At 49.7% G+C, this 11,788-nt stretch overlaps 4 protein-coding genes across 4 annotated transcripts; 3 read left to right on the top strand and 1 right to left on the bottom strand.

The window, feature by feature from the left end:
* Window positions 1-324: 324 nt before the first annotated feature.
* On the top strand, window positions 325-2,012 carry CH63R_14258 (Cytochrome p450; the record flags this gene model as incomplete). Its single annotated transcript, XM_018309232.1, has 3 exons — window positions 325-536; window positions 616-1,068; window positions 1,124-2,012. 3 exons carry the CDS (start codon window positions 325-327, stop codon window positions 2,010-2,012), a joined length of 1,554 nt encoding a protein of 517 aa, XP_018151550.1.
* Window positions 2,013-2,892: 880 nt separating this feature from the next.
* On the top strand, window positions 2,893-4,791 carry CH63R_14257 (Cytochrome P450; the record flags this gene model as incomplete). Its single annotated transcript, XM_018309231.1, has 5 exons — window positions 2,893-3,279; window positions 3,342-3,444; window positions 3,509-3,577; window positions 3,616-4,242; window positions 4,370-4,791. 5 exons carry the CDS (start codon window positions 2,893-2,895, stop codon window positions 4,789-4,791), a joined length of 1,608 nt encoding a protein of 535 aa, XP_018151549.1.
* A 2,840-nt stretch (window positions 4,792-7,631) lies between these two features.
* Window positions 7,632-9,336, top strand: CH63R_14256 (Prostacyclin synthase; the record flags this gene model as incomplete). The annotated part of the gene is made up of 2 exons (XM_018309230.1): window positions 7,632-8,308; window positions 8,379-9,336. The coding sequence occupies 2 exons, from the start codon at window positions 7,632-7,634 to the stop codon at window positions 9,334-9,336; spliced, it is 1,635 nt and encodes a 544-aa protein (XP_018151548.1).
* A 504-nt stretch (window positions 9,337-9,840) lies between these two features.
* On the bottom strand, window positions 9,841-11,558 carry CH63R_14255 (Averantin oxidoreductase; the record flags this gene model as incomplete). The annotated part of the gene is made up of 5 exons (XM_018309229.1): window positions 9,841-9,921; window positions 9,965-9,980; window positions 10,046-10,218; window positions 10,281-11,408; window positions 11,478-11,558. 5 exons carry the CDS (start codon window positions 11,556-11,558, stop codon window positions 9,841-9,843), a joined length of 1,479 nt encoding a protein of 492 aa, XP_018151547.1.
* Window positions 11,559-11,788: the final 230 nt, after the last annotated feature.

Here is an 11,788-nt window from a genome sequence, read left to right as displayed (position 1 = left end):
TTCGGATGACCTGTTGTAACGGAAATCTTAGTCTGCAACTAGGATCTAGTACATGAACAAGGATCCGGGCTCCAAGATGATCATGACACCAGGCATGCAAGTTTCATGATATTCTGGTTGTTCGTCGGTCTTCCCTTATCGTCACAGAAGTGTTAGCAGAATTGACCGGCTCTCATTGATATTAACAATTATATAGACATATCATAAGTAACGGAAGCATCAGCATTTAGTGGTGCCTTGAAGAACTCTTCACCTCTTCGCCGGCGTTTCCAACTCCAATTTTCTGTCATTTTCATCGTTTGCAAACAACCACAAACCGAAGCAATGGACTCTGCATCTTTGGATGTAGCCAAACTACATGGCTTGATGTACTTTCCCATAATTGTCTCGATGACTTACCTGTTGTTACGGCTGGTCGAATACCTGGTCCTCAAGCCTGCTCCAGAGGAGCCGCCTCTGGTTCGGTCTCCCGTACCATTCCTGGGACACATCTTCGGTCTCCTAGGTTATGGTGTCTCCTACTATGCTTATCTAAGGTGAGTCTAACTCTCATAGAGGAGGTCTCGTGGTGGTGTATGGAGAATTTTGCCACTCGTGTTCTGACTGGAATATTAGGGCCAAAACAAACTTGCCCATTCTCACCCTGTACCTGGCTTCTCAAAAGACGTACATTGTGAACTCGCCGGAGCTTATCTCTGTGATATCTCGCCGACAGAAGGAAATTGACGGAAACATCCCGTTTATCACCATTGTCTACGGCAAGCTGTTTGGCTTCCAACATCACGATGTTTCCGAGTTGCTACGCAATTCCATGGACAAGGGCTCGCTGAGGCAAGCTGCACACGTTATAGAACACACGCTGCTCGCACCAAACACTGCTGCCTCCAAAGAAGTGTATACGAAGATTTTCAACGGACTAGCAGATCACATCAACAAGATTGGCGAAGGCCAACAGAGCATCGCCATTCAGCAATGGCTGCAACAGGCCTTCACGTTGTCCACCGCAAATGCTCTCCATGGGCCAAACGGTCCTTTCGCTCAATCTCCTGATCTGGTGGATACATTCTGGTATGATCCTAGTGACAGCAGGTCAACGAGACAGCTTTGCTTACCGTGTTAATAGGGACTTCGAAAACGGGCTCAAGGCCTTGACTATGGGAGTGCTTCCATCTATCACTGCTTCAACTCCAGCAGCTGCACGCCGGCGGCTTGTTGATGTTTCAATGGAATTTTTCGGCGATTCCTTTCCGGCAGACTCTGCCTGCGAGCTCGTCCGCCGTGGCCGCGAGATGGCACAGGAACACAATAGAGGGACGGAGTTCATGGCCCGCTACGGCCTCGGCCTACTCACTGGATTCGTTATCAATACCGTACCGGCAACTTTCTGGATGGTGGTCAGGATTGCTAAAGATGCAACTCTTCTAGCCAAGGTTCGCAAGGAACTTTCAACAGTCATCAAGCCCTCCCCGCATGGCAAAGGCAGCGTGACGGTTGATGTATCGGCCATCCACTCGAACTGCCCGCTACTTATGTCAATCTGCCATGAAACTCTACGTTACATTAGCTCCTCGACAGGGACGTTCCTAGTTAACCAAGACGTGTCGATTGGAGATCAGTTCGTCCTCAAAAAGGGCGCTATCTTGCAGATGGCGGCCACCGCTATCCACTCCAACCCCGCCGTATGGGGTCCCGATGCGAAATCTTTCGACGCGGAGAGATTTCTCAAGCCGAACAAAACGCATCCTGCGGCCAATCGCACATTTGGCGGCGGAAGCACTTTGTGTCCCGGGAGACATCTCGCCGTAGACGAGATGTTGACGTTTACGGCGATGTTTATCTCCACATTTGATTTCATGACTGCTTCTGATCCAGGCGGCCTACCAGAACAGGACGACACCAATATGTTGTCTGTCAAAAAGCCCAAGTCCGATGTGTTGTTGACACTGCAGCGGAGGCACGGGATGGAGCATGAGGAATGGGTTTTTGGGGACAATACACCTGGGACTCTGTAACCACGGTATATTTAATTTGATTACGCTTCGTTGCGCATTTTTGAACTTGCCTGAAGTGCCGAGGATGAGCTGACATGCTACAAACTACCAATCGAGATGCTATACATGAGAAATGCCATACACGAGTGAAGAATACTCGAAACAAGGTCATACGGCCAATCGTAGGGCAATCTCATATTCGCGTTCTCAGAGGCGACCTGGCCAACAGAATGACGCCAAAATAAGAGTGCCGCCTCCCGCAAGCATCTGGGATCCAGCTTGTTGCTCTTTCACAGGTTGCCCAACATGCTTGCTATGATTTCTCCGCTCGAGTCGTCCTGTTTCAGCCACTCAAAATATTGAGCTCATGCTTCATTCCTCGTGCCGCAGGTTTTACGGAGAAGCTGTGCACCCTTATCTTTCTTTGCCAGGACCAGGTTGCTCGCGTCGAGTACCCACCTCCCAGGTTCATTCATCCTGGACGATTCATGAGGTTTCACTAAGGTTTTCATCCAATGAATAAAGTTTTGCTATACGGAAACTTGTGTCAACCTGCCCTTGGTTCCAGATAATCTAGATCAGCCGCCCTGAGCTGGCTGGTCACGCGACTCTAACTCGGTTTCGCATCCGACTTGCACAAAATCGTCCGATTGTTGATTTCTGCCATACTCAGAGCGTCCAGGCTCTTGGGATGGCAGGGAGGCCTTTTTTCTCAATCCGATAGCATAGCACACTCCTGCCCTCGCCTCAGAGCATATTCTCAGGTGGAGTGCCAATGACAATGATTCCACTGCTTTCAACATCTATCATCGTTTCCCTCAGTGTCCTATCAGTCGCTGTTGAACACTCACTATCAAGTGCACCCCTTCACACGTTACCGTAACTGCTGCCTCCATCCATCATGTCAACTTATGGAAACGCATCGACGTTTATGTCGTCTTTCAATGAGGTGAGCTGGCTCGGTGACAGGACACTCGACCAACTGTCGTCTGGCCACAAGTTACTCGGGACCATCTTGATTGTCTTGACTCTAACATGGATTTTTTCCCACTTGACGACAAAAACAAACGACCTTCCAATGGTCAATGCTCCCAGGTTTTGGGAACCTCGGCTTCTGGTCCAACTGTCTTTTCTCTTCAAAGCAAGAAAGTTGGTGGCAGAGGGACTGAAGCTGCAGCGCGCATTCCGCATCCTGACTGACATTGGCGTCATCACGGTGCTACCATCAGAGTTCGCAGACGAAATCCGCAGCGACTCCCGACTGAGCTATCCTCAGGTCATAACGGAGGTATGAGATGACACATGATCCATGGATTTGGGCTTGTGCTGACGCGGCTTGCCGACTTGCAGAACTTTCATGCGCGTTTTCCCGGCTTTGAAGGGTTCCGCGAAGGCACCACAGATGCGACTCTGAGCCGTGACATTGCCAGAAAACATCTTACTCAATCACTTGGTAAGTGATTCTCGATAACACTTCGCGAGATTACATGCTGCTAATATTCGTTGCTGCTTTGCAGACAAGGTGACAGGCGCTCTTGCGGAAGAATGTACCGCTGCGCTGAAAGACCATTTCCCGGATGTGCAAGGTACGATTCTCAATGAGGTTTTCTGATGGTACCTCAAGTAACCAAGCGAGCGATAGACTGGCAGGAGATCAACCTTCGCGAGCATGTGCTGTTGCTCGTGGCGCGCCTATCCTCACGCGTCTTTCTTGGGGAGGAAGTTACAAGAGATAGTGCGTGGATCAAAATCACGACAGAGTATACCACGGATGCCTACGTGGCTGCGAAGATACTTCGTCTGTGGCCAGCAAGTCTGCGTCCGGTTGTCCACTGGTTTCTGCCATGCTGTATCAAGCTGCGGAGACACGTCGCCAAAGCCAGAACCATCATCGTCGCGACCATCGAGCAACGCCGGCAGGCCAAAGAAGCTGCCGTCAAGTCTGGAAGTCCTGTCCCAGTTTTCAACGATGTCATAGAATGGCTTGAACAGGACTCCAATGAGAAGACGAGCAACTATGACCCTGTCGTGGCACAACTCATCTTATCTCAGGCAGCGATTCACACAACGACAGACTTACTGACACAAGCCATCCTCGAGATTGCCGCTAATCCGGACATCATACCGCCGCTGCGAGAGGAAGTCAGTCAAATAGTGTGCAAAAGCGGATGGAGCAAGGCATCACTCTACGAAATGAAGCTTACCGATAGCGTGCTAAAAGAGAGCCAGCGTCGGAAACCGCTTGCGATGAGTAAGATTCAACCCCCTGTGCAATCGAAATATGGGCAATCGAGATAGGAGTAGAATCCTTCCTCTATTTTGACGCTCCTTTACTCACCCTATTTCCATCAAACCATGAACTAATTCATATTCACTAGCTTTCATGCACCGTTTGGTCCTTGAAGACGTCACGCTTTCCAATGGGGACAGGATCCCAAGCGGGAGCGTCATCGGCGTGTCGGCGGACAAACTGTGGGATCCAGTCGTACATGAGAATCCGGAAAAGTTCGACGGATACCGATTCGTGCGCATGCGCGACAGCGCCGACAGCAAGCAGGCGAACCAGGCGCACCTTGTCAGCACCAGCCCGAACCACCTAGCTTTCGGCCATGGCAAACATGCGTGTGCCGGCCGCTTCTTCGCCGCACATGAGTCAAAGATGGCGCTTGCCAATTTGCTGCTGAGACACGATTGGAAACTTGCGCCGATCTCGGCTAACGAAAAGCCTGTCGAGTTTGGCCTGGTGCTTGTTGCGAATCCAAAGGCGAGGATATGTATTCGTAGACGACAAAACCCATGATTGTTGCCAATGTTGCCAGGAGTCAGGATAGAGAGTCTTTATAGAAACGGTTTCCAGTTCATCAAGGACCAACATATATACTAAAGCAGATATTTGGCGTAATAGTCTCCGAGCTGATTTCGTGTATCGTCCCATCATCAGAGTGCGGTTTGGCACGCGTTGCTCTGTACCAAATGCCAAGCGCCGGTATTAAGAACACCGACAAGTACAAATCGAGGTGAAACATGCTCGTTTCCTCATGAATATATTGTAAGTCAAAGCACCCACTTTTGGGCCACCCCCACATATGGGCCACCCAAAAATGAGGGTATTCCCATCGACACCAGTATGTTCAATTAACTATTGACTGCACCTAGATGCCACCACAATACAGCTTTCAGCCTCACTAGGTAAATCAGCCTCGCTGGACTCATCTGTGATATCCTCTTTATCGCCAGCCTCAACCTGAGCCTTCTGGATGTCTTTGATGTTGGCGAACTTAGTGTTTGGGTTGATCTGAACTGCCTTCCTTTTCCTTACTGCAGTGTTGGTAACTTGGGCCTGCAGAAGCTCCAGCTTATGCTGGGCAGTGGCCAGCTCATAGGCCTGCTCGCTGAAGCCTTTTTTCACCTTCATGAAAAGGAGGCGTTGGGTATGCGCATCATTATCCAACTCTGTGAATAGCTTCAGTTGGCCAGACAGATCCTTCATCTTCCTTGGCGTCGACCATGCCACTGCAGACGACGCAGATGCCCATCCTTCAGCTTCCTTGCCCCTAGACTGCCCTTTGCTGACCTGATCTGACGATGCTGATGGCTTTGGTGTTGTTGGGAGTAGGAGGGAGCTCATCAGAGGCTTCGCCATAGAGACAGGCCATAACCCTGTCCATTTCCAACCACTTCTGATGTTCTGCATCGTCATACCTGCAAGGGCAGCCTTATAATAACAGCCTAGGAAGTTCCTCTTGCCTACAATAGTAGAGTCATTCCATAGACTAAGGTATCCAAGCTCCTTCCTATAGGCTGCCTTAAGAGGGCTGAAGACTGCTTGATCAAGTGGCTGGAGGACATGGGAGGTGTGTGGCGGTAAGAACAATAGATGGATGTTGTTTATATAGCACAACCACATAAAGTCAGTCGTTGTGTGGCTCCCATGCCCATCCAGGATCAATAGTCTAGCCTCCTCCTTATCCCCCTTGCCCTGAGGGACAGTCTGAGGGATAAACACCTTCTGCAGCCATTCAACTGCAGTAGCATCTGTTGTCCAGCCATTTTCAGTTGCTGTGAATTGCCAGCCTTCATAAGGGCTAAGATCTAGAGGAAACCACTGCTGCTGGACTGTCTTACCCTTATATATAATAAGGGGATGAAGTCTGTGGCCTAGGGCAGAGATGCATTCAATAATAGACACCCATGCCCTTGATCCAGGCTGTTTCTTGCGGATAGACTTCGCCTCAGACATCCCCAGCACCAGCCCATTAGATCCCTGGCCCTCAAGGATACCAGTCTCATCCATGTTATATCTGTTGGCTGGTTTGATGCTGATGATCTCTGGTATGGCGAGATGCTTGAACCAGTCCCTGATGACCTCAGTAGATGCCCCATTAACACGTCTTGAATCAATAGGGCAACTTCTCTTGACCTTGACTGATGGATTCCTCCTTATAAAGGCCTGGACCCAGCCTCTCCCTATAGGTTGGGTATCCCCTATGGCATGAAGGATTCTTTCTGCAAAATGCTTCACTTGTTGATGGGTTGGAGGAAGCCCAAGGGCATGCTGGATTCGCACCCATTCAGCCAACTTGGCCTCCTGGCTCACTGTGAGCCTCTGCAGGTCAGAAAATGCTGCTGCCCTTGCCTGGGTGCCTTGAAGACGATGCTGAAGGGTAGACCTTGGCACACCATACTGCTGGGCAGCCTTCCTGACACTCTGACCGTTCGAAATGGCCTCAAGCGCTTGATTGACTTCATTTTCTGTATACTGGCTCATAATGCCTAGAATAAGGTGCCCTAAAAAGATGAGGCCATTTGCATAAGGTTGGAAAAAGATGTGATAGTTTGAAGTTGGAGGAGGATGAAGGAGGAGGTTGGTGATGAGGCATTTTTGGGTGGCCCATATGTGGGGGTGGCCCAAAAGTGGGTGCTTTGACTTATCTTAAGCTCACAAACTTCCTTGACTGCCTGGAATACAGAGATCTCTGTCGTTTCCGACACGGCACGGATTAAAAATGTGCCGAGATGCTGTCATTATGACACTGCGCCCGGGCATGGAGCAGAAAGAAAACCCCCATTATTCAGGTTAGCTCTGATCTTTGTACGACTAGGTACAACAAAACTTTGTTCGTGGCAAAGCAGCAGGTGTAGGAGTTATTGGAAAGACAACTATTCGTCATGGAGTGCACCTGAATTGTTGCGATCAAACCCATGCTTCAATACTGATGCTCCCTTGCTAAGCCCCATTATAGATAACCATGCAAACTTTAAACAATTTCCTTTATTGTGGTTGTTTTAGTGACTCGTAATGAGTCTGTTTCCATTCCTTGCTCCAATACCTGAGACCGAGACCGAGACCGACAGTTGAGCCACAATACAAAGTTCCTCTGTTTCAGGCAACACATGGTCAGGGTCTAAGGTGTATCATAAGTGAATAGGCCGAACACCCATCTGGACTCATGACTAGGTATAAGTCACATGTTCGCCTAATTATGAGCCAGTCTGAGTTAGGCATGGAATCAGAGGCTATGTTATGTCGACACTTTCGTCTGGTGGAACACCACCGGCTTGATAGACACTCAGTAACAGATCGCCTCTCTACACAATTCCCAGGGCAAGAAGTTCAGACTGGACGAGTTTATTATCAACATGTCTGACACAGGAGGTGACAAGGCAGTGATAGAGGCAGGTCATGGCTTTTCAAAGGCCATCATCTATGCCTTTCTTGGTCTCCTCTTTCTTCTTGCCATGGCAATAGGCAGAATTTCAACCGTCAGCCAGGATCCACGAGAACCACCGCTTCTGAAGCCCACAATTCCGGTCGTGGGCCACATCATCAACATGCTCTACAAAGGGGGAGGATATTACCTGGAACTTTACAAAACCTCTGGAGGCAAGCTGTCGACCGCTACATTACAAATATTCGGTCAAAAGGTGTATGTCATTGCCGCACCCTCCCTGGCGCAGGCGGCTCTGCGCAGTCGCCAACTGTCTTTCGACCCTTTTGTCGTCCAGGCGAGTGACGGTTTGGTGCGACTGAGCGCCAAAGCGAAAGCCCTCTTCGTGGATGGAACCCTTCTTCACGCTTTCTCGACCACTGTATCAACGGCGACTGCCCCGGAACCCATGCGTCGCATGACGGCGACAGCACTTGCAACACTGGCCGAAGATCTTAACGAGCTTGCGGTTGGGGACGATCATCAACAGAAAGTGCCTCATCTGTATCATTTTCTGAGGAATCGCATCGCGGTGGCCGCAACTGATTCGCTCTATGGAAGAAACACGAATCCCTTTCGAGAAGATGGGTCCTTGGTGGATGAAATCTGGTAAGTTGGGTTGATAGCCTCTTATAAAGAGCATTTTATCAGTTTGACAAGTGGTTTTAACACCGTCTAGGATTTTTGATGACGCATTAACCTATTTATTCCCCAACATTCTTCCGGCATTAATAGCTCCAGCTGGCAACTCTGCAAGGGAACGGCTTCAAGGCACTCTTGTGAAGTACTTTGAACACTATCCACACGACAGCTCGTTCCCTCCGGACACGGCGGAGTTCACCAAGCTGCGAGCCCGCATCATCCGTGACTCGGGTCTTGATGACACTGATCTCGGGCGCCTTGAGGTGGGCATGGTTGTGGCTGCCACGACAAACAGCGCGCCCATGTTCTTTTGGTTTCTTGTGAGCGTCATCTCCCGGCCAGAGGTCCTAGCAAGAGTCAGGAAGGAGGTGGAGCCCCTGGTACAGATTGAAGAGGGTGGGAAGCCTGAAAGCTCTGCAGAGAACGCTTCACCTCTAACGGGTAGTATCGCCACCCTTCGCGCGTCTCAGCTCACCGATCAGACAATATGTCCATATCTCAACGCGGCGCATCACGAGACGTTGCGCCTTTTTGACTCCAACACCGCGACGCGGCACGTTCTTGAGGACACAACGCTCCCGGATGGGACCCTTCTTCGAGCTGGGGGTATCTGCCACATACCATCTGGTGTGGGGCATCGGATACCTGAAGTCTGGGGCGAGAGGGACCCTGAAGAGTTCGCCCCGGAGCGTTGGCTTGAACCTCAGCCCCGCCAGATGGGATCCAAGGGGGTCTCCTCGAGGGCTGCTTATTGGCCATTTGGAGGCGGAAAGCATCTCTGCCCAGGTCGCAATTTCGCAATCAATGAGAACATCACTCTCCTCGCAGCCTTGGTGATGGGATTTGACTTCGATGGTCTCAATGACGCCACGGTCCCCAGATGTCCTATCGCAAATCTTACTGGCCAGAGCGTTCCGCCTCCTCGGAAAAAAGTGGACGTCACGATTAGGAGACGGGAAGGCTGGGAAAAGGTCAAATGGCAGCTGATAAACTAGGAGACGTCTTGTTGCCAGGGTAGCCGAGACTATCAATGCAAGTTGGGCTATCAATCACTAAGAATTGGCAGTTCTAGTTGCTTTAGCGTGTGTGTTGAAATTCGAAGTGCACCAAATAGAGAAGTTAATTGTATTGAATCATCAAGTCTTTTACATTGTTAAGATGCAGCAAGTCATAGAAGGCCTTGCTACTGCTACCATTACCGTTACTGGATACGTCTATGGGTAACAAAGACGACCACAACCTCACAATTGAGACTGACATGAGATTTCAAGTTGTCGTCAATTTCATTAACTACACTAGATATAACTCCAGCATTTGAAGACTTGAAAGGGAACGAAATTGAAAAACTGCTATGTAGTCTAAGCGTTCATGAGTAAGGCTCAGGTTGGAAGCATCTCCTTAATAATATAAATTACAACCTTGTTTATGATTATTTAAGCCTCTGAACAGGAAGGGAGTTTTGAGTGTCTCATTCTCTAGAGCTTAACGCGAAACAGAAGTTAAGCGTACATGGAGCGGTTGCTTCTCAAAGAAACCGTACCATCTTTGGTCAAGCCAGTCAACCTTTGGGTCTTCCAATTCTATATTAAAATGCCACAGAATTGACACCATGATCAAGCGTACTTCGTGGTAAGCAAGGCTACAATATGTGTCAATATGAAAAGTTGACCTGGATCAACCAACGGATAGGAAAGCGGTACCTACTTTTTGCCTAGACAGTTTCTGGGCCCGTAGAGAAAAGGCTGGAATACCTCCTTGTTGTCGTTTCTGAATCTATCGGGAGCCTCAGGAAGCCAACGCTCCGGGGCGAACTCCATCGGATCTGTAAAGTTTGTTGCGGAATGGTATGCCGCCATATGGGGAATGCCCACCGACGTCTTCCTTGTTTGTCAGCTCTGAATTGACTCCAGGCAGGATCGGCAGTCCTTTAGTAACCCACCCCTTCTGGAACCCATTTTCCGCAAATGTTTGTCCCTCCCATTTGCTTCACACGTCCCAGTGCTCCGGCGACGGGGGGGTAAAGTCTCATGGTTTCTTCGATGCAAGCCTGCAGGAACTTCAAGCCTTGTAACTTCGAGATGGTCAAGTCAGCTACCCCAAGTGCTCGTACCTCGCCCAGTACTCTGTTCATCTTGTCCTCGTTCTTGCATAGGAAGTATGTAAGTCCGCTCAATAGACTCGCCGTTGTTTCCGACCCAGCTATCAGAAATTCGTACGAGCTCGAGTACATCTCTTCTCTTGAAATGTTGTCCTGCTCCGCGTGTCGCTCGACCAGGCTCCAAATGTCACCTCTGTCCGAGCCGTTTTGAAGACGTTGATCAACTCGCTTGATGGCGAAGTTGATATGCTCTTCACGCATAGCCTTGATTGACTTTGGAATCAGGGGTGTGAGCAGATACCCCAACAGTGGATAAGCACGCAATATCAGGGTGTATCCTGAGTATCTCAGGGATTCCTCAATCAAGGAGACCCAGGGCACGTAACTCTCTCCGCTGAGCATTCCCAAAGATTCCCCGAAGGTGAGATCTGCCATAATGTCAAAGCTCGTGAAGGTGTACAGACGAGTAACATCAAGGGTGCTATCGGCGCTTCTGCTGTCCTTTCTTTGGCGTTCGGCAATTACGTGCAGTTTGGTCATCAAGGTGTCAACATAGCCTTTGATGAGCAACTGCTGACCACGAAGAGCCCGGTCGGAAAAGGCGTGGGTGAAGATTCGTCGTTGTCGGCTGTGCCCCGCGTCATCTGCGCGAATGAGACCCCAAACATTGGGTCTGATGTCAGGACCATACATGACCAGGTCCTTTGTGAAGGCATCTCTGTCGCCCACGTGGAACCCATGAATGTCCTTCCACGCCCTTGAATCGATGTAGCTGAGCTCGTCGGGACCGATGCGGACAATGGCGCCGTAGCGGTCATGAAGTCGTTTAGGGAGACTAGCACCTTCGCCTCGAGTCGTAAAGTAAAGCCTGTAAAGTTTGGTAGCTGCCGCGACTTTTGGTCCGGGGTAGTGTCGTAGAGGGTGAAAGTGGATGCGGTACGTGATGATCCACAGCCGGTGCGTGAATAACTATCAGTCTGGACTTAGCCAACTCAACTAGCAAGGTTTAGGCACATCAATAGGGAGTAAGGAACGTACAAGCACCAGACATGTTACGATTGCTTTTGAAGTGGTTAACGGCGGGGTGAGCAGCCCCGTAAACATGACCTGGGATGCCATTCGAGCTAAGTGTCACAGTGGTAAGAAATTTCCACAACGCAGGTCACTGCGTGAAACGCTTTCTATAATATATACGTCTTGCATCTCAGAACTTACATCTCTCACCAACAGCATGTTACAGGGTCAAGCTTCGTCCTTTGCTTTTTATGTAAGAGAGGAAGATAAGGGAAAAGAAAACACTCGGCTCAAAATAACATTGAAACTGCTTGAGTCGTATAGACAGGGTCCCC

The sequence above is a fragment of the Colletotrichum higginsianum genome, chromosome 10 (genome assembly GCF_001672515.1).
Source record: "Colletotrichum higginsianum IMI 349063 chromosome 10, whole genome shotgun sequence".
Classification (NCBI taxonomy): Eukaryota; Fungi; Ascomycota; class Sordariomycetes; order Glomerellales; family Glomerellaceae; genus Colletotrichum; species Colletotrichum higginsianum.
The sequence above is the reverse complement of the archived record's forward strand: the minus strand, read 5'-3'. Positions and strand labels throughout refer to the sequence as shown.